The sequence below is a fragment of the Miniopterus schreibersii genome (assembly GCF_964146895.1).
Source record: "Miniopterus schreibersii genome assembly, chromosome: 11".
Lineage (NCBI taxonomy): Eukaryota > Metazoa > Chordata > Mammalia > Chiroptera > Miniopteridae > Miniopterus > Miniopterus schreibersii.
Genome location: NC_138111.1, coordinates 43,431,003 through 43,452,636, shown reverse-complemented (window position 1 = coordinate 43,452,636; position 21,634 = coordinate 43,431,003). Strand labels below are relative to the sequence as shown.

General features: G+C 46.7%; 1 protein-coding gene across 2 annotated transcripts in view; it reads left to right on the top strand.

Moving 5' to 3' along the window:
* Positions 1-18,167: 18,167 nt before the first annotated feature.
* Positions 18,168-21,634, top strand: part of LOC308563617 (histone-arginine methyltransferase CARM1-like) — a 181,626-nt gene continuing 178,159 nt past the window's right edge. Inside the window, exon 1 of one of the 2 annotated variants that reach the window (XM_081150837.1) lies at positions 18,168-18,387. In XM_081150837.1, coding sequence (XP_081006963.1) covers positions 18,210-18,387 — 178 coding nt within the window. In that variant the 5' untranslated portion in view covers positions 18,168-18,209. The remainder of the gene's footprint in view (positions 18,388-21,634) is intronic. The other variant, XM_081150838.1, reaches the window with a different exon arrangement.

Below are 21,634 nucleotides of genomic sequence, written 5' to 3'. Positions count from 1 at the left end.
ATGAGAAAACAAAATTATAAGCCCAGCAGGGTACTAATCTTACCCTCACGGAAAATTAGTGATTGAGTGCTGTTTAATTGCAGAAGCTGTCATCATTTCCATTGTAAATCCAGATTTTTGGATGTTCATAATGTGTTTGTTTTATGTCACTTCACATTGATATTTGGCACCTAAGTTTCTTGCTTAGGTTGCAATAGCTTATTAAAATGTGTTCTAATGCACTTAAGATTTCCTGCCCCCCTTTTTTTTTCCTTCTTTGAACAATATACTGGAAACTTCGCCACTTTGAGTGTACATTCTGTGAGTCTGGACAAACACACACAGTCTATCCTAGAATATGGAATAGCCAGTTCATTTGGGGTTTCTTTAAAAGACAGAAATTCAAAACAGAAAATATCCTTAAAAGGAATATAGACAGAATTCTAGCCAATATTAAAGACAGTACTATGCTAGAAAGAAAATAAATGACCAATCTGGGCACTTTTATGTTATAGCCATTGCTACTCGTGAGATATTTGGAACTTTTTGTACAAAAGATAATAATAATAATAATAGAGTTCTTTGCCCTGGCCGGGTGGCTCAGTTGGTTGGGGCATTGTCCTGTGCACCAAAAGGTTAAAGGATACTTGGTTTCTCTTGGAAATCTGAGGTATTTTAAATATATCTTATAATTGGTGTGTTACCTTCCTGGTTACAATACTCTTCCTATCGCGGATTCTGAATATTAGTTTCTTCTCCCTTGGAACTCGGACAATTCAAGACTCAAACTCAGCCTGGGAAATGTAGCTGGTTTTCATTAACTGATTCAATCCACCAAGTACTTTTTCTTCATTATAGTCTAAAAGCAATGCATGTAGCCATTTGTCATTTGGCTGAGCTACAGACTTCTTGTGTGCATGGCTTGGGGGGGGTGGGGACACACTATGCTAAGTAGTGTGGCTGCCATACTGCTCAGGGGAATGTCCTTTAAAACCAGGGAAAGGGAGCAGGAGGGCTCTCTGGCCTTCCCTGGTCCGCTGTTCCTTGGAACAGTGTGTGGGCCGGGACGAGGGGCTGCTTCCCCGCCGGGCTGGGTGGCAAGCAGAGCGTGGGCCTGAGAGCCCCCGGACCCCGCAGCTGCTCCACGCCGCTGAGCCCTGCTTTGCACCAGTTTATTCCTGGCTCTGAGGCTGGAGAGCATCCCGGGCCTGCCGGGGTGCATGGGGAGTTGTGTCTGAACACACATACATTAGTAATTAAAGTAAATAGAAATGTATGTGTTAAATTAGATGCCTGCCCCTCAGGCCAGCGCTTCAACGTGAGCAAATGACGGGCGTCTGGGCACAGCCCCTGCACCCCGCCGAGCCCTGGGCCGGTGCGCCGGTTCTGCTTTCCCGCTGACTTGTGGGCCTCCAGATGGGAGCCCTGTTGGCTTTCAGAATGTTTTAGATGTTTCAGGGGCTCATCTCTCAGGTGAAGGTCTTAAAATTGGGGGCTTGATGTGGGGTGTGGACTTTGATCCTCGGGGAGTTCAGCTGCCTCCTGCGGGCGGGTTGCTGTGCCTGGGCTGAAGTTCACGGGGAGCCTGTGCCCCAGCCTCTTGCCGCTTAGGGTGGGTTTTCCTTGTTTGCCTGAAGTGTTGGGGTTGCTCGGCCAGCCGTTAGCTTCTTGCAGAGGAAATTGTGCCTTAGGTAGCTGTAGATTTGGAGTGTCTGGGGGGAGGCGAGTTCAGGATCTCCCTGTGCCCCCGCCTTGAGCCAAAACCCCAAGGCTCTGTCGTGATCACTACGAACAGCAGTGTGTAGCAGGGTGCTTGGTGTATCATTTATCAACAAATATTTGTTGTCTGAGTTAAGGAACCAGTTCATTTACGATTATACCTAAAGATTATACAGTTTAAGGTTGGTTGTTTTCTGCTATCGTGCTTAATGACTCCTTTTGGACATTTTATCTGTGCATTTATCCTATTTTTCCTGTACACATGTAGCCTCTACACATATTTCTGGAAGCCAAATTTGGGGGCCAATACATTGCAAAAACCTCTTTAGAGTATGTTGCTGAACTCTACTGTGAAATCTTGAGCCACCTTGTAATTCTTTTAATAGCTCTACTCAAATCACTAGAAGCCAATGAACTGAAAAAAAGGCCTTGAAAGAGTATCTTAGATTTGATGGAGGACTGTTTGCCATTTTACAGGCAGAGAAATCAACACTTCAAAAAATCCTAAATAATCTGGCAAATTGAGTTCTTAGCCAAATAATATTTAATTATTTGGAAACTCTCCCTCAGCAATTGCCATATGAATTATAGACTCACTTTGGACAAATATTTTATACCCCAAGTGATCATCCTGAAGTTAAACTTAGAATATGAATTACAAGTACAACACTAAACACTTATGTTAACATATCATTACATCTCTGTCACTTTAATTGTAGCCCATTAGGTATATCTGCCTATTCTGAGAACACTTTATTATGTGTATTAAATAGGGAAACTGTTCTTTAAATTATGAGAAAGAAAATTTACGACACTTCTGGTCTAAAAAATGACTCATAATCACACCAAACTGAAAACAACCCATTTCCTTCAAAGGTAGAATGGGTCGAGAAACTATGGGCTATTCATATGATGAAATACCTCTCAGTGAATTACACCAAGTACAAGTAACATGATAAATCTCACAAACATTACGTGGAAGAAAGAAGCCAACATGAAGGAATACATGTTGCATTGTTCCATTTATGGAGTTTAAAAACAGGAAGAAGCATGCTATCCTGAGTTGTTTACCTTTGGAGAGGAGAAAACATTTGCATTAGGGAAGGCTGGAGGCTTTCGGGTGCCAGCAACATTCTGTTACCTGTGTAGTGGTGGTCTGTACATTTGCCGTGAGATAACTTATTATGCTGACAAAGAAAAGTTAAAACTAGTCTGGGACCAGACTCACCTTCCTATCGGAGCTTAATGGATTAAAATCCCAAATCCACCCAACAGTTTTCTAAAGCCAAGGCAGTGTTTGAATTATGAATTTCTACTGAAAGGCGTCCCAAATACTGCGTCCCAGCTTTACTTTTAGCCCGTGAAATAATGGTGTCATAAACCAGGAGTGGCCATGAAATGTTTATGCCTCAATAATCGCAAATGAACACCGCCTACGTGATTTCTTACATCTTATTACAAAGGGGCGTATTTGGTGAAGTTGATTTGAATTAACAAATATTTACTAAGAATATTCTTTTAAACAAAAATCTCTGGGTGCCTGATAAGAGTAAAGGATACGATCTATAACAGGAACTTTCAGATAGTCCCCCAAATGTACAAGCTGCCCCTGTTCTGCAGAAATTCTCAGTGGTCCACAGTACCCAGTGTTGTTTTTTTTTTGCTTTGCCCAAATGGCTCTTCAGATGATTAATGTCAGCAGGCTCTGTGCATTAGAGGAGTAGTCCTGTGATCTTTAGGATACAGAGACCTCAGTGTGACACTTGGAAGCAAACCAAGACCACAGAATGTGTCTAAGGGGAAACCCTAAGGAACAGCAGATACTGTGGGCAGGAAATCACACTGTTTGTATTGTAGAAATAGGATGCTTTATTTGCTTGATAGGTGTGCTATCACTGCAATAAGCTCAACCCCAGGCAGTTAAACGAAGGGTGCCATATGGCCATCCTGAATGATTTGCAGAATCCTGAATGCCACCAGGCTTAGGACCAGTGAAACAGCAAGTCATGCTCTTGCATAGAAATGCTTTCGCTACAACAGTGTCATGCAAATGAAGGAGCCAGAGAGGGGACACTCCCAGGGCTTGTCCACCCCACTCCTCCGACTGCCCCCGTACTTGCAGGTCCTTAATGTTGAGCCAATGGAGACGTCCACACTGTCTGGCCTCCTCTCTACTTCGTCACTTTTGAAGCTTGAATTCTATTTTCTGGCACTAGAACAATTCTATAGCTTATTAGAGACCCAATTTCTTCACCATCATCTGTAGGGGCTTGAGTCCTAACATCTGATTTCACAAGGTGGTTTCGATGGGAGAACAGATCTGTATTGCCACGTTCTGCTGGGAGAACCTGGAATATTCTGAAGCATCATCATTAACCAGCTGCTTTTCCACAAATCACACAGTTTTTCTGGATCTGGTCCAAATAGGATTCATTAGGAGCTGGAAAGACTGGACCCTTTTTCATAAAATAATAAAGTAAAATCGTACAGAATTATATAAAGTAAAAACACAAGTTCCTTCTTCCAGTCCAATTCTATTTTACACAGGTAACAGCTATTCAGTTTTCTGCTAACCAGAAGAATGGGAGCTGGAAATAGAGATTTACAAAACACTTTTGTAACAGAGTTGACTTTGTGGGTTGTGAAATTGCACCCAGTAGACTAAGATTACTGGGTCAGAGTAATGTCCCAATGCTCCTGTAAATGGCACAGCCTCTCTCTAAAGTTCAGCACATTTCAACGTTTTCATTTTTTCCACTTACATGTGGATGTCAGATTTATTAGGAAGCATGACAACATATTGCATTCAATTTCGTTGTCTGTGGAATCAAGACAGTGCGAGCTGGGACCCTGGGCCTCTGGTCTTGCTCAGGACTAAAGCAGCACAGAAGGTGCTGGCGGGGAGGTGGCCACCACAGTCCTGCCGGCCCAGGGACCTGCGGAGGGGCTGCTCTCTCAGCTCGCCAAGCGCAGCTTCTCAGTCATGGGTCCGAGAAATGTCTGTTCTTCACCTTCCCACCTATGGATTTGAATACAAAGTTACAAAAAGACCAAACTCTACTTTAGAAACCCACAGCACACTCTACCAAACAAAGATAAAAATAAGAAGTGAATGTACTGTGTGACTCACAATTCCTTAGACGTGGCCTTACGCGCTGGACTGAGCCACGTAACAAAATCTCTGAGAAATTCAAGTACTGAGCCTGATGCGGCTGTAAGAGGAGTGAGAGTCATGTGAATGGAAGGGAAACTTATTCCCGAAGGGAGAGGGCAACTCATCTCGCCAGGAGGAAGCCGAGAGCACCGGGTGAGGGGTGCGCTTGGTGACTGAACCGATTTGATGAGCCCCCGGCACCCTTCGGAGTCGGGCTGTCCCCCCGAGAGTAACGGGCCCTGAAGCTCGGGCCTTCGTGTTCACGGGCGCTCGTCGGGACGGAAAGCAGCCGGGCGGGCGGCACAGCATCCAAAGGAAACGGGGCTCGCTGGCCATGCTGGGAGCTTGAAAGGTTTGGGGGTGATGCCTTCTGACTGCTGCCTTCTCGATGGGTGACATAAGAACTTATACATTAACTCACTCAATTCTCCCAACAACTCAACGGGATAGTGTCTGGTATTAATCCCCGTTTTATGACGATGATAATTATTTGTCAAGTGCTATTTTAAACGCCCGGTAGGGTCCCTGCTGACCCCTGATATCACAGAAGGGCACACGCTTCATGATGTCGGGATTCTGCGCATAGCTCCCCGGAGGTCATCCTGGGCACCGTGTGCCCCTTTGAAATAGCGCTGGCTTACCTTTGCCAAGGAAGGGCCGTGCTATCGTGGGAAAGCGAATATTCCTGACTGATAGCAGCGGGAGGCTCAGTGGCACCGTTTAGGATGTAGTGATAGAGGAGAGGGGAAAGTTTTCCAGCCAATTAGCCAGGCCACCTGCTAATGATGCAGCCATGAAAATCACTTTTCTAAAGTTCAGTCTCATCATCTGTGAAATCAAGGTGAGGAAAGGAGCCGGGACATAGGGACGGTGTGATGATTAAATGAGCTAACACATGCCTTTAGCCAGGGGCCAGAAGAGCTCTGTGGGAGGGCCCAGGGCATGCCCAGGGCCCAGGGGTCTGCAGCCCCCACCATGTTGCCCTGGCTGGTGCAGGGGAAGGGCTTGGTTAGTCATTGCTGCAGTTATGCTAGAGGGGAATGACATTTTTCTGGGATTTCAACCTTTCCTTTTTGACTGCTAATAAAGCTAATAACCAATTCTTTTGGAGTGCTTATTAGGTGCAGTAACAAAGGCATATATTAACATGTTTTTTCTTCTGGATATTTTTCTGATATGCTTTCTTTTAATACTGCTTCTCTACCATTCCCTCTGTCTTGTAGTTGTCTTTATTGTTTTGGTTTTTGTTCCTTGAATATTTGGTGGACTTTATCAGTGAAGTCACTTGAACGTAGATTTGCCTTTTGGGGAAGATTTTAAATGACTTGTTCAATTTCTTTAATGGTTGTGTTATGATACAGGTTTTAAATAAGTCAGTTTTGGTCCATTATATTTTTTTAGAAAATTTTCCACTTTCTCTAAGTCAATCTATTAGCATAAAGGTGTTCAGGGACATTTTGATATTTGTAGTCACTACCTTCTAAACATGGTCTGATTTTCATTTCCTGTTTAACCCATGGACAACTTGGAAGTCTGTGTCTTACTTTCCCAGCTATGAGGATTTTCTAGTTATTTTGTGCTTGATTTGTCAATTACGTTGCTGTCTGAGAATAAATTCTGTGTGATTTCAATCTTTTGAGATTTTCGTAGGTTTACTTTATGACTCAGTATATAGTCTGTTCCTTGAATATTGTGTGTGCCATGAAAGGATGTGTATTATGCAGGACCAGGTGCAGATTTTTATGTACAGTCATTTGCTTGAGTCTGTAATTATGGTGTTCATATTTTCAGTATTCATGCTGGTGTTCTTTGCTGGTTCTATAATTTACTCAGAGAGGTGGGTTTTAATCACTCACTCTGTGGATTTGTCTATTTCTTTTTGTAATTCTATGAATGATTATTTATTTATTTACTTATTTATTTATTGGCAATGTTGTTAGGAGTACAGCAACTTAAAATTATTTTATCTTCATGGAGGATTGAGTTGAGTCTTTTACCACCAGCAAGAAAAACAACAGCAAAACTCCTCCGTCGCTGGGCACCCTACCACCGCAGAAAGTGGGTGTAATGAGAGAGCTGAAGGGTGGTGCTTCCAGGAGTGTGAAATGGTGAGCAAAGAAAGTGGGTAAACCACATGTCCAACACTCGTTGAAATCCATGCACTGGAGAATGCGTTGCAATGATTAAGAGCAAAGTTATGAAATAAATTTAATATTCATAACGTATTATTGAATTCAAATGCAGATTATAAAACAATTTGAAACGTCTATGTATGTATAGAGGAAAATATCTGGAGGATCTGCATCAAAATGTTGATTGTCGCTGGGTGCTCAAGCTAGAACTTGTATTTGCTTCATTCTGCTTGTATGGAGTTTCTACTTCTCGCAGTGCCCATGGAGTGCCAGTGCCGCTGCTGAAAGTTAAGGGCAAATGAATAACTCCGCCTAGTATACTATCCACCCTACCTCTCCTGAGAGGACAAATAGCGCTGTGACTATTTTGCTCTCACAGCACCGTCAGCCATTGGCCCGTGTGGCTACTGTGTCTGCGATGGTTCGCATCCCCTCTCGGGCCTCCTGCCGCCCCTCGCCACGTGCCCACCGAGCAGCCCTCGAGGTCCCCACCATTGGGGACAGGCCTCTGTTCCTGCGCCACTTTATTCTGCATTAACGGGTTCTCTTCTCACTGGGGTAGTAATTGCTGGGGGCTTCTCAGAGACCACCCCGCTGGCTTTCAGCCCCGAGCCTCTGGACTGCATGCCAGAGGCGGGGGGACATTGCTGCAGGCCCGTTGGGGCCCTGGAGGCCCGGACTCGGGAGGCGGCTGGAAGACATGCGTGCGGATGCGTGGACTCTGCCCTGACCAGACGGGGAACGCGGGAAGACGGGCTTCGGTCTGTGCAGGAGGAAAACACCAGGAGCATGCCAGGGGGCGAGCAGGTGGCACCCCCTTGGAGGCACAGAGCCGGGGCGGGGCTGGGGAAGCCTGTGACCCAGGGCCCTCAGGGCGGGACAGCCCTGCCTCAGGGAATCTCTAAGAAGGGTGCTCCCCCAGGTTTGCCAAAGTTCACAACAACACTCCACAAAGCAAGTGGAGGTGAAAAAGAAGAGAGGGGTTTAGCTAATAATGTTTTTCAAGACCATTTTAGGGAGCCTGCTGGAGGGACTCATGCAAAGCTCTCTGGATCACCGGCCTGGAAAAGCCCATAAAGAGGGGAGCGGGCAGGGCGGATGGAGAGAGAATGGAACCCAGAGTCCAAGATTTCTGGTTTTCAAATGCTGGCTTTCTGAGAAAGGCTCTCCTCCACTCCCCACCGAACGGCTCCCAGTTTCTCATGAGGTAAATACTTTTTATCAGTTCCTTTTTTAGCCTTCCAGAAAGTTCTATTATAGATGAGAACTTGTCCTCTGCCTTGGTTTCTTCACTCACTATACACCCTGGAAGTTGTTCCACATCAGTACATGTAGGTTCCTTCCTTAAAAAAAAAAAAAATTGTATTGTGTTCCATACTGGGAAGTACCGAATTATTTCAATACCTTGTTTTTTTGAGTTCTTTGCAGTCTCCTTAGGCAGTGGATTTCCTTGTCTCCACATCCCCTGCACTTGTGTGATTATGAAATGGATCTGCATCAAAAGACATTCGCGTGAGCTCAACTAGTGAGAATGAAAAAATTCCCACAAATTTCTGAAATGATGGATTGTTCTGTAGCCATGATAACAAGGAGCCACCAGAATGCCTTAAAATCCAGTGGATCAACAACTTAAGCAGTTTTTTTTTTGTTTGTTTCTTTTTTTAATCAGCCAATCAATTAATGTCAACCCCACCCTTCTGAAAACCAACTAATCAGAGATGGGACTCACTCCAATGAGCAGGTGTTAAATTCCAACCAACCAACAATCTGGCCCAAGTAACCAGGCTTCATGCTTTAAAGAAACAAAGCAACCCTGGCTGGTGTGGCACAGTTGGTTTGGTGTCGTCCCGAGCACCTGGGGGTTTCGGGTTTGATTTCTGGTCAGGGCACGTGCCCAGGTTGGGTTCCCAGGTGAGGGGCATGCAGGAGGCAGCCAGTCGATGTTGCACCCCAATCAACATTTCTTTCACTTCCTCTCTCTCTAAAAATCAACTTTAAAAATCCTTCAAAACAAAACAAACACCTGTAAGCTCAGCGGTGTGCTCTGTGCAGAGACAATGCTCCTGCGCAGGACTCCCCTTTGCTCTAATCGTCAGCAACTGCCCCTCACCCTTTGATTTCAGGTGGTGAGTGATGGTCTCATCAGTCTTTGTTGCTGGAAATACTGTAAAATTATAGTTTGCATGTGTGTGTCTACACAGTTACACGTTTCTTACATGTAGATTATGTTACAATTCTGTGGGGTATATTGTATTTTGAGGTGAATTGAAGGGATTTCAGGGTAAATTTGTAAACTTTTGTTTACATTTTGACCTTAAAATCTGGCCTCCTCATAAGCTTTGACTCCAGCCCATTTGCAGTAATAAGAGATGGGTATTTTGAAATTTAATAGATACTATCCTACAATGAGGATTAACCAATTTATTTAACGATCATCAACAAGCAGGATGCTTATTTGTCTCTTCACTAATACAATATTTAAATCTTATGTGACTCCACAAAGTAAAAAAAAAATATTTTCTTTAGATTTCTATTTCACATTTTCCAAATTAAATGATCTCCTATATATAAAAAATTGTATTTCCTTTTTTGTGTGGTAGTTTATAGTCTGTGGGCTAAATGACTTCTGAAAATTATCCTCAAGGCTGATTGTTTCAATTACAGTAATATGCATAATGAAGCTAGGAAAGCAGTAGTCATTCATTTGTGTATATAGTTGGTTAACCAATAAATGTCCTATTTGACCAACGCATTTCTAATTCTCAGAAAAACAATTCATTATTTGAAGAAAAACAGAGTGTTCTTAGGATGCAAAGGAGGAGAAACTTGGAGTGAACCTCAGTTGAGGTAGTTCTCTGCCCCCACTGTGTTAAACCTACACAGGTTAAAGTGGTTGCTATTTTTAAAGAGCGGAGACTGCAGCTGCTGTGGAGCGCAGCCCTCTGAGCAGGTACCTGGGGAAGGTAATTGGCAGGTACCACTGAAGGTCGACGCAAAGTACCGGGCGCTGCCCACTCGGCAGGCCCTGGGGACGCGTGGGCTCAGTAACCCTGCAGAGGCTTAGCTCGCAGTGACCACTGAGGCCGTTTCGACCAATGGCCAGCAGCTTTGTTCCTTTCTTGTCTGGGAAGGCATGTAAAATATCATTAATAAAATTCTTTGTGTGGGTCTTAGTATTACTAAGCACTTTTACATGTCTTTATTGCCATACTTGATGCTAGAGAACTGGGCCTGTTTGGGAAATGGAAACAAATTTTAAAGTAGCCCAAATAAATACAAATTAAGAAGATGATCCTGGCAACCCAGTGAGTTGGCTTTATGATTACCCCTTTTATAAAGGGGGAAACACCTGAGGCACAGAGAGGTTAAGAAAGGGAACCAGCTGCGAAAGTGAGATGAAGGCACGGATCTGCTCTTACTTGGAACCCTGTCTCTTTGCACTGTAATAAACTGAAAACTAGATACATAAATGCCCCAAAACATGATCTCTTTAGCATGTACATACTAGGAATCCTTTTTTATTTTTGTTGTTGTTAATCCTCACCTAAGAATATTTTTTCCCATTGTTTTTAGAGTGTGGAAAAGGGAGGGAGGGAGAGAGGGGGAGGGGGGGAGGGAGAGAGAGAGGGATGGAGGGAGAGGGAGGGGGAGAGGGAGAGGGGGAGGGGGGGAGGGAGAGGGAGGGGGAGAGGGAGGGGGAGAGGGAGAGGGGGAGGGGGAGAGGGAGAGGGGGGGGGAGGGAGAGGGGGAGGGGGGGAGGGAGAGGGAGGGGGAGAGGGAGGGGGAGAGGGAGGGGGAGAGGGAGAGGGGGAGGGGAGAGGGAGAGGGGGAGGGGGGAGGGAGAGGGGGAGGGAGAGGGATGGAGAGAGAGGGAGGGGGAGAGGGAGAGGGGGAGGGAGAGAGGGGGAGGGGGAGGGGGAGGGGGAGAGAGAGATCATTGTGAGAGAGACACATGGATTGGTTGCTTCCCACACTTGCCCTTACCCAGAGCCAGGGAGGTCAAACCTGCAACCCAGGTACCTGCCCTTGACTGTGAATTGAACCCTTGACCCTTAGGTGCTCGGGCTGACTCTCCAACCACTGAGCAACACCGGCCAGGGCTAGGAATCCTTTTTTAAATAGCAACCTAATTTCCCAAGTATAAAAATTAGTGGAGAAAGAGTAACGCACAACTACAGAAGATTTGAATTTATGTTGAAAGTTTTCCAAACTAATGCTGTGTTTGACAACACAAGTACCACAGGTTGGGTTCTGATTTCAAAGCTTAGGAAAGCAGTCTCAAGTGGCCTGCGTGTCATTTATGTATTTATAAAGCTTGTTTTAAGATTTATTTCTATTGTCTGCAATTAGCTTGCATATGTTGTCCCCTTGTGCAACTTCTGCCTCGGGAACTGAGCTGTTTATTTCTCCTTCTGGAAAGCACAGGCCGTAGAGCACCTCAACAAAGAGCTCAGTGATATAGGATCTGTGTCCTGTTACACAATTTCTATTTTTAACGTGTACAGTAAAACTGTCACACTAATAATGTCCTCAGACCAAAAATTAATGTTGATTCCTGAAAGGTAAAAATTTATGTGCTCTGTGTGTGTCAGAGTTCTTGGCAATCTAACTGAGCATTTTTTCCCCCAGACCATTATAAATTTGACAAATTTGGCAGACCCGTAAGGAGCTATGGAGCTGAAAATCGGCATTGTGCTTGTAAATTCTAAGATTCTTTGCTTATCACAGATTTAAATTTTCCATTAGGAAGGAGAAGTCAGAACAAGCAATGCATTTGCAGAAATCAGAGACATACTAGATTCTTAACCAAAAAAAGGAAGACCCAAGAGGTCAGTGGCTCGGCCTTTTCTTTCCTCTAGTAGGTAATGACCCGACTCTGACACACTCGAGTTGTCAGTCTCTGCTTTGCAGTAGCAGCTGGAAACTTCAGCAGTGCCTGCAAATGCTGGGTTAGCTCGGCAGCCAGTTCTAGTGTCCCATTCAGATTCTTAATTATTAAGAATGCCTTCCTTCTCAGTTTAATTGCACCTAATATTTTGTATGTATTCATTTTTAAACTGGCATTTACTGAGTTTTTACCATGGGCCAAATATTGTCATTCACTGAATATTTTTTGATTGCCTGCGATGAACCAGGAACTGGGTTAAGTGTTATGGATTCAACAGTGAGCAAAACAGATGCTCATGGGGTTTACAATAGAGTGGGGGGGAGAGATGTGTATTAAACTATACCGCACCTCCCCCCGCACCCCACCCCCCGCCTATCTGCTTATAGTCTATGCTGAGGGCTCTGAGGGAGAAGAAAAGTGCCCTGAGAGAAAGGGGGAGTCAAGGACCCTTCCCTGGTCAGTGCTTCCACTTTCAAAGGCATTATTCACTTACTCTCCACATCAAGTCTTGGATGTAGAAGTGACCATCTTCACTTTGCTGTTGAGGCCCTGAAAACTCCAAAGAGGGTAAAGTGCTCATTGTAGCACACCTCGAATCTCATGTAGCAGTCAAATACAAATGAAAAGGAAGCGCTGCCCGGCCAGTGTGGCCCAGTGGTTGAGCATTGACCCATGAACCAAGAGGTCACCGTTTTGATTCCTGGTCAGGGCACATGCATGGGTTTCGGGCTCCATTCCCAGTGGAGGGGGTTGTGCAGGAGGCAGCTGGTCTCTCTCTCTCTCTTCTTCTCCCTTCCTCTCTCTCTAAAATCAATAAAAACATATTTTTAAAAAGAGAGAAAGGGAAGTGCTGATTGGTTGGTTTATGAGCTCTTTCAAATCATCCTACTGTCCTTTATTTGCCCTGTCTGGAAATTTTGTGTCAACATGTCTCTGAAAAGATAAACAAGCTACTGTTATAGCTTTGAAATGATGTGGAAAGAGTTCAGAATGTCTGTGGCAAACCAACTACTGGCAAATACTACACACTTGTAATTGAATGATATGGTTTTCCTCCATTATCTATATGCAATTCATCAGCTTCCTAGACTGGCTACTGCATGTTCTAACATGTAGCCTGACTTCAGCTGCAACTCCTCCCAAGATGAGAACAGAGCTACTCGAAGTGTGGCCCACAGGAGGCAGACCGGCAGCATTGTTAGAAGTAGAATTAGAAATGAAAGTTCTTGGGCACGAACTAGGTCTGCTAAGTCAGACTCACTAGGGGCAGGGCTCAGCAATCGCATTTTAACCATCTCTTCAGGTGATTCTTATGCATGATCAAATTTGACCTGTGCTGCCCTTTAAAATGTGGACCGGTGCTAATACTTGCCTCAAGGTAAATCTGCAACCATATACTTACAAATGAGAATGCACGTAGACCAATGAATAAATATCAGCCACTGCTCTACATAGATGACTATTAGAACTGGCAGGAAGCATTAACTGGCAAAGCAACGTTTACTTTTGAAGAAGTTGAAAAGGGTATCAGTGCTTCAGTAAAATATATGTTGATGCATGTTTTTGGTATCGTCTATTTTATTCTTTCTACTGTGTTCTCTAATAAATCTGATAATCAAGTGTATTCTGGTTTATGGTGAGTTGTTGAGAGAATCAGAGGTGGGCTAGTAAGCTTGCTAGGTCAGTCCTGTAATTCTTGCCTGGAGATCAAGGAAAGAAGCTCATGAGAAATCATGCATAGATCTCAAACAAACACATCATCTCTCTGGGAAAAACTCCAGGCAGCTGATGAACAAAGTCATTTCCTTGTAACTGACTGTTACGGGGGGGGGGGGGGGTCTGACCCTGGATTTAAACGTGGATTGGCAGATTAATAATAATCACGTTGGTTTTCAAAAGTCCTACTCTCCAACCCTCTTCTCAGTTTTCCCCAATCTATTCTTTTCTGTTTGCTTTCACCTTCATACAAATGGATCTGGAAATATAGCTGCTGTTTATTTGGTAGTTTACAAAACGTGCCAATGCACCTGTGGGCATGAGAACAATATAAATCATAAGCCACAAATAAATGACAGAACAAAAACAAAACTAAGTTAAAGCTGAAACTTACATGCCTTTGTAAGGAACATGTCTTTTTTTTCTTATCAGGGGAAATGGAGTCAATTCTGTATTACATCTCGCATGCCTGCGAGTATTCTCTTTCAATAAAAAAGCTGACTCGATGCCAAGATTAGCTGGCTAAAGTAAAAATGTTAGAAATAACTCTTCTAAAATAGTTCTAATGGTTGCCTTCAGGTAAGGAAATATGGTTGACTTAAGCTTTTGCCTTTTTACTCTCCCATATTTTCTTCAATGAGTAGGGCTACTAATGATAGGCACTATATCTATTTTAGTGCTTGCTAAACAGTGCCATTTAATTTTCACAATAAGCTTACAAGGTCCTTGTGGATTTACTGTAAATTCAAAGCATCCGAGTAATTTACCTGGGTGACCCCGGCAGTAAGGAGCGGGACTGGTACTGGGCCCCAAATCTGCCCCCTCCCAAGCCTCCTAGCTCACTCCTCAGAGTGGGCTGCTGCCTCCTGGCACTCCTAGCCCTGCCGGGCTCCCTTTCACTTCTTGCTGGTAACGACCTGTAAATATAAGAGCTGAGACAAGAAGGTGGAACATAGTCTTGTTCAACCTCGGCCGGGAAGGTGTGCATCGAGTGACATTCTCTCCAGAGGAAACGAAAGAGGAAGAATCTGGCTTGGCTTCCCCGGTTTGACCCCCTGCCCTCCGTTCAGTGCCTGCAGACAGCCGGTAGGCACAGCGTCTCCCGGGCACAGCCTCTCCGGGGCACAGGCCGTGGCTGGCAGGCTGGAGGCAGGAACTCTGCAGACAAGCCTGCCCCATGCGCTCCGCTCCGGCAGCTTCTCACGGGGGGCAGGAGGTCCTCTGCCTTCTCCGCAGCTCCTGAGTTGGCCTTAAAAAGTTTGGTGGCCCTGAAAAGAAAGTGCTGGTGACAGAAGTGAAGAGGTGGGTGAGAGTGATGTCTGTCAGCAAACAGAGGTTTTGGATAATTTGAAGATATAAAGCAGCATGCAGTGGTGGCTCATATAGATGATGTGGTTACATCTACCTCATACTCACTACAGAAGAAAACGGGTTCATGGGACCTCCTGCTGCTCATTCTCGCGGACAGACTCCTCCTGGAAGGCGAAATGCTTGAGGGAAAGTCTAAGCAATTCTAACCTTCTGCGTGAGGGTGGGGCGATGAGAGGAAAGGAAGTGGGAACCTTTTAAATCTTTCTGTGCTCACAGTTCTGGGGACTCAATGGCCTTGGACTATATTCATCTGGGAAACTCAGAACTTAGTCTCCCAGCTTCTGACTTTGAGAAGCGGTAGTAAGGGCTATGCACCGACTAACTTTTGTGTCTGCTCTGTTGTAGAGGACTTATGCCACTTCTAAATTGCGACTTTGGGCAAGTTAACCTTTGTGCCCTAGTTTCCTCCTCTGTGAAAATGAGGCTGATACTTGCCCTGGCTGTGGGGCTGGGTTGGGTGTCGTCCCATGCACCAAATTCCCGGTGAGGGCACACACCTAGGCTTCGGCTTCTGCCCTCTGTTGGTCTGAGTGTTGGAGGCAGCCCATTGAGGTTTCTCTCTCACGTTGATTTTTTTTTCTCTCTCCTCACTTCCTCGCTCTCTAAAATCAATAGAAGCATATTCCCGGGTGAGGATTTAAGAAAAAAGTGGAGGTAATATTAGTGTCTCTCTCACAGGGAGTGGGGAGGAATAAATGAATCAAGGTAATACGCCTGGAGCAGCGCCAGGCATGGAGTCAGCACTCGCATTAGATGTCAAGATTAGTCCCTGCTTTGTCATCCCAGCGACCTCCGCACTTTATCTGCTCATCCCTCATTCAGGTGCTGAGAATTTGGTAAGGCTTCCAGTCTCCCTGATCCAAGTCACAAGTTGGGTAGACCTATCACAGCAAGCCAGTCATTTTCAAGTGACCCTAGCTGCCCAGGGTTAGAGGAGAAGGAGCCTTGCCTTTGCCTAAACGTTGTAAATCAGTGACTGCTTCCAGCATGTGACTGAGGCCTCTCTGGAAGATGAAGACAAGACCACCTGGTCAACCTTAATGGAGTCCCTAAGTTTGGCATGAACAAAGTCTAAGTTTTGACTTCCCAGCTTTTTAGTGAATCATGATATTTTGATTTTTTTTGCTTCTTAGCCTAAGTTGAGTTTCTGTTTTGTGCATTAATGTGGGGGGAAGACTGCCATTATTTGTCTTAAGTAACAAAACTCTGTGTGTCTTGAGAGTATGGTGGGAATTCTACTAAGGTCAAGATATTGCCCTTTTCTACATATATACAACGGAACATTACTCAGCCATAAGAAAGAATGAAATCATACCATTTCCAACAACTTGAATGGACCCAGAGGGTATTATGCTAAGTGAAATGAGTCAGAGAAAGACAAATATCATATGATTTCCCTTATATGTGGAATCTAAACAACAAAATAAACACAACAGAAATGGACTCATAGGTACAGAAAACAAACTGGTGGTTGCCAGAGGGAAGGGGCGTTGGGGGGCTGGATGCGAGATGAAGGCATGAAGAAGTACAAATTGGTAGTTACAATTTGTAACTTTACATCATGGGGATGTAAAACACAGCATGGGGAATACAGTCAATAATAGTGCAATAACTGTGTATGGTGCCAGGTGGGTATTAGAGTTACCGGGGGAATCACTTTATAAACTACATAAGTGTCTAACCAGTATGCTGTACACCTGAAACTAATGTATTGGAAAAAAATAATTAAAAATAAAGCACAAAACAAAACAAAAAGGTATTGCCTTTTTAGAGGGGCTTTATGAGTTTTCATCCATCATTCACAGTTTAGTATAAAGCAGTCCCCCTCCCCAGATTTCCTTTCAAAATTAACACTGACAACATGCACAGGATGAACAAGCTTTTTTGACAGAGGCCCAAGAGGCCCAGTAGCTCCTCCGGAGGGTCCTGGGTCTCACACACTCCTTAGTGCCATCAGGGCAGGGCCTGGGAAGGACCAGGGAAGGAGGGAAGCGCTCTGCGGCTGGAAGCAGGAGAGGCCCAAAGAGTGAGGGGTGGGATGGGACAGGATGCGGTCTGTGGTCCTCACACCAGGTCCCTCTTTCCACAGCTTCCACTCTTTTAATAAAGAGTATCTGCTTCCCAGAGGCTTCCCGGGCACAAATCAAAGCCAAGAGGCAGTAGGAAGTGAGGATGAGATACAGAGGAAGGGCAGGGTGCTTAGGCCACAGGGCAGGAGGGGTGGGAAAGCCTCCAGAGGGAATAGGGGAGGAGCCAGACCGACCCCACGGGTCAGGAACGGGGACACCTGGGGGTGCGGTGGGGGGGAGGAGTCAAGGAGACTTCCTAAAGCCTGACCCAGGTTAGCAGCCCGCTGGAAACGCTGCAGTGAGGGACCCGGGGCCTCCAGGGAAGCCGGTTCTTGGAGAGCCAGCCTGCTTAGCTGAAGGCAGTGTCTTCACGGGGGACTCTTGCCAGGGCTGCTTCCTCTCCTTAAGCCCTGCACCAGGCCTTCTCCGCCCAGACGACCAACCGCGTGTGGTTTGCAGCGTCCGTCCTGCGACGCTGGAGCCAACTGCCTGCGGTAGGTAACTGCTGGAGCCAGGCGTCAACCTGAGGACAAGAGTCCCCGGCGCTCCTGCCCCTGACTAGGGGAAATGCTCACAATCGAGCAGCCGGTTGCGTTTTTAATTCCAAGTTGAGCGCGGGAGGAAGAAAGGGGTCATTCGTCGTCGGTGCCCAGCCAGATGCACGAACCCCCGGGCCTCCCCCGCCTCCCTGCTGCTGTCGGGACCCTGTCCATGAGGCGAGAGTTCGGCACTTGGGCCGTTGCTCCCAAGTGGGAGCAGGACCCCCAGGACCTCCGGGAGAGCGAGGGCCCACCAGAGCCGGGGCCACGGCCGGTTCCACACCGACGCCCAGGCGGGCTGAGCGGGCCCGACGAACAGCAGGTGTCACCCTTCTGCTTCGAAACCCCGGCTGCCTTCAGGTGCGCCGCGCGCTCGGCGAACTTGAGTGTGCTCCGCGGCCGCCCCGCGCCCCACGCCCCGCTGCGCCCCGTGCGCGTCCGCCGCGCGCGCCCGGGCCCCGGGCTGGGGGCGGGGGGGCGCCGCAGGTGTCCGGGGAGCCCGCGGGCGCCTCCCAGGGCGAACCGGCCGCGGAGGTGAGGAAGGTGGCTCGGCTGCCAAGTCCCTCCCCTTCCCTGCAGTTTCCCCGGCGCCCAGGGCGCGGAGGAGGCGCCGCCAGGGCTCCGGGACGCGGCGCTCGCACCATGGCCGCGGCCCCAGCTCCCGCCCGCGCCCCCGCGCGCCGGCACTACCGCGTGCAGCTGCGCTTCGTGACCGAGGAGCAGCTCTTCGCGCCCGGGCCGCTCTCGCCCCCCACCCCGAAATCTCTGCGGCTGGAGGTGCACCCCGCAGGGGAGGAGGCGGACGCCACGGTGACTGACGGTGAAGTACTGGGCGCCGCCCACCCCGCGAGTCCCGCTCGCAAGTTGCGGCCCGTGGGCGCGCGTGGACGGGGCGCGGCGGTGTGGCAGGACGCGCGGGGGCGGGCGGTGTGTGAGCCGCGGGCGCGCGGGCGGGGCGCCGCTGTGCACCCCGAGAAGGCCCAGCCCGTGCACTTGGGTCTTTATTGCTGTCAGAGAAGTTGGACGCCGCGGACGGAGAGGCCCGGGGAGCTAGGCGTGGCCATGAGCTAAGAGACGTCCGAAGTGGGGCTGTGAGAAGAGGCTGGCGTTGGCCTCGCCGGGGACCTCGTCCCGGGCAGGGCAGGGCGGTCACGACGCCCCCTTACTCCCCGCCTGCGCAAGTTAGAAATGCAGCGGGGACCGAGCGAGTGTCGCAGCCCGGGGGCGTCTCTTAGGCACGAAGTGGTGGTTCAGAAAGTGGCGTTTACCTAAGACGAGCAAGTGCAACCCCCTGGGTTCCTCCAGCTGTGGATACTTTAAGGGAATGCTTCTAATTTTTGTGAGATCTCAGACCTTTTTGAGAATTCCAGGAAATCTGTAGAACCTGGCCCCAGAAAATGTGCTTACTTTGCGCACTAACTCTGCATATAAATACGAGGGACTGACACCTCCCCGCAGTTTATAATCCTTTCGTAGTAAGTGTAGGCTACAGTGCCATCCCACCCTAGCCTACAAGATTTCAAATCAAGTTCAGAGTGCCCTGAATTGTGGTGTGGTTCCAGTGGGAATTCCAAGTAACTCAAGTTCCGCCTGAGAATCCGCAGTGATAAGTAGAATACAGATTCACTGCTCTATCTCCAAGGCCTTAGAACAGACTCGGGCACATAGTAGGCATTCAGTAAATGCTGTGGAATGAAAGAAAGCGTTGGTGTTTGTCTTCTGTCGTTACACTAGTCTGGGATGGGGAGGTTTGGGTATTTTTAAAAAAAGAAGTATTAAATACCATTTGACTAATGTCTTGGGAAGCTTGAGGCTTGGCAAGGGATCAGAAGCCTTACTCAGCAACTCACTGATTTCTCTTTTAGATGCAGGAAGGAAAAGGAGTAGCTTTCAGTGTTTCTCCTGGGAATTCTGAACCGCAAGCTGCCAGAAAAAGAGTTCAGTTTGCCTATTATGGTAATTTTGTTTAATCTGCAGCCAGACACAGAGAGAAACAAAAGAGCAGATTTGAGATTTACACATGCCTTGGTGTCCTATGAATTTCTTTCCCACAAATGTGTGTTAAGAAATGTCTTAGGTTCAAGGTAACTGAGGGTGTAGACTCCCCAGTGCAGTACCCCGGTTGCCTGGCCAGGAGGCTATAATTGTTTTAGAGAGGGATAAGCTTTCCCTCAGTGCAGTAAATCGAGTCTAGAGATGACCTCTGTGGTGTGTATTAAGCCAAACTAATGGAGATGGAAAGAAGAATGGAAGCAAAGGCAGGCAGTCATTGTCACCAGATTTTAATCAAATTCCCTGGGAAAGGTTCACTAACAAGGAAGCAGAGAACTCACTCTCTTAACAACTTGAGTCCTAAAATGTGTTCTACGTATGATCACAGTTATTAACCTTTAAAAGACGGCATTTAAAAGGCAGCATCATACAAACTCCATATATTTTCCAGGATCAGCTGTACAAATAATGGTTTCTTTCCTTTTGCCTGTAAAAAAGAACGCATATGCTTAGGTTTCTGAGTATTTAAAGATTGCTACTCTTCTATGGAGAGCTTTTGGAGAGAGACTGTTCTTTGGTGTGGTTTTGGTTTTTTTAGTAGCTCATTTTATTCTGTGACAAACTAGACCCCTGTAGTTGGTGGCCCGGCAGGGCAAGCTTAAAAACGAATTGTAATAAACCATTAGCAGAAAGATTCTGGTATACACAATTATCATAGATTTAGTAGCAAAATTATTAACAGGGTATTTCCTGGGATGAAGATTGGCTCAAATTCTTTAATGGACTTTAAGGATGGGTCTAAGCAATATACCTTTAGGAAATTGTACAGCTTCTTAGCTCACATCTAGAATCAGTTGAGAAAGAAGTAAACTCTGGAGTAACACTTCCTGGGTTCAAATCCTGGTGCTACGCTTTATTAGCTGTGCTGCATAAAGAATGTAACAGAACAGGACTCGTCAGTTTCTTTTCTTTTCAAGCCCTCCAGTATTGGCAACGATTTTATGCATGGAACACACCAGGCCATCCAGCAAGTGAGGCACTCCAGCTTGTGAATGCTGGGAAGACGTTCATTCATTCCTACTTTTCTTAGGCATTTCGGAGTCCTCACCTTACCTGGAGCCTCCCTGAGAGCGTCTTTAATTCATCCTCCCGACCCCAGAGCTTTCCACAACTCCTTATACACACAAATCATCGACAAATGTTTCCTGAGGGAATCAGTGATCTAAATCAAGAATTTTAAAATCTTGCTAAAAAAACCTTAAAGTACTGAGCCCTGGGAGTGTAGAATCTCACTTGCCCCCAAATGACTGAGACACTGACTTTACTTACAGTCTAGAAGAGTGTTTTAAAGTACAGCATATTTGAAAATTTGGGGTACAGTATGGTCAATAGGTCAGGAGATGACTGCCATTGGAAAGTTAGCTTGTTACTCCCACTTTCCAAGAGGAGGGGGCACACCACACTGTGGGTGGGGGCACAAGCAGAGGTCCCAGAGTTGGTCAGGAGGCAGAGGGAGAAAGGGGAGCTGTGGGCAGGAGCCTTCACTGTGGTTTCTGTGGGAAGGAATTGGCGAGGCAGGGTACGCAGGTTTAGATTGGCTGATTTGAACCATTTCAGTGGGCTCTGGGGTGTAGGGGCTGTCCCTAGTTGTTTGGTACCTGGTCATGTGATAAGGGCTGTGGATAGTGGCCCTGGAGTATGAGAGCCTGGTCAAGTTGGTGGTTGAGTGTGAGCTCTGGATTGGTTGGCATTTGAAAAGTGTGCTTACAGGTGAGTTGTTTACTATCTCTAGGAATTGGCTAACCTGGGAGGGGCAGTCTCTCCAGGGGCAGCAACGCCCCAAATGTCAAAGCATCAGAATACAGAAAGTAAAAAGACGTGGGTCCTACGGGGGAGGGAGAATCAGAATCCAAGGGGATTGGTAAGGAGGTAGGGTGGAAGTGGATGTCTGCTGGGCTCTGGGTGGCTGCCCGTGGGAAGGGCCTGCAGATTAGGACTTGAGCTCAGGCGATGGGAAAAAGTATAGGTAGTGTTTTCATAGCTCAAGTGTATGGAAGAACTGGAAAATGGAGGGA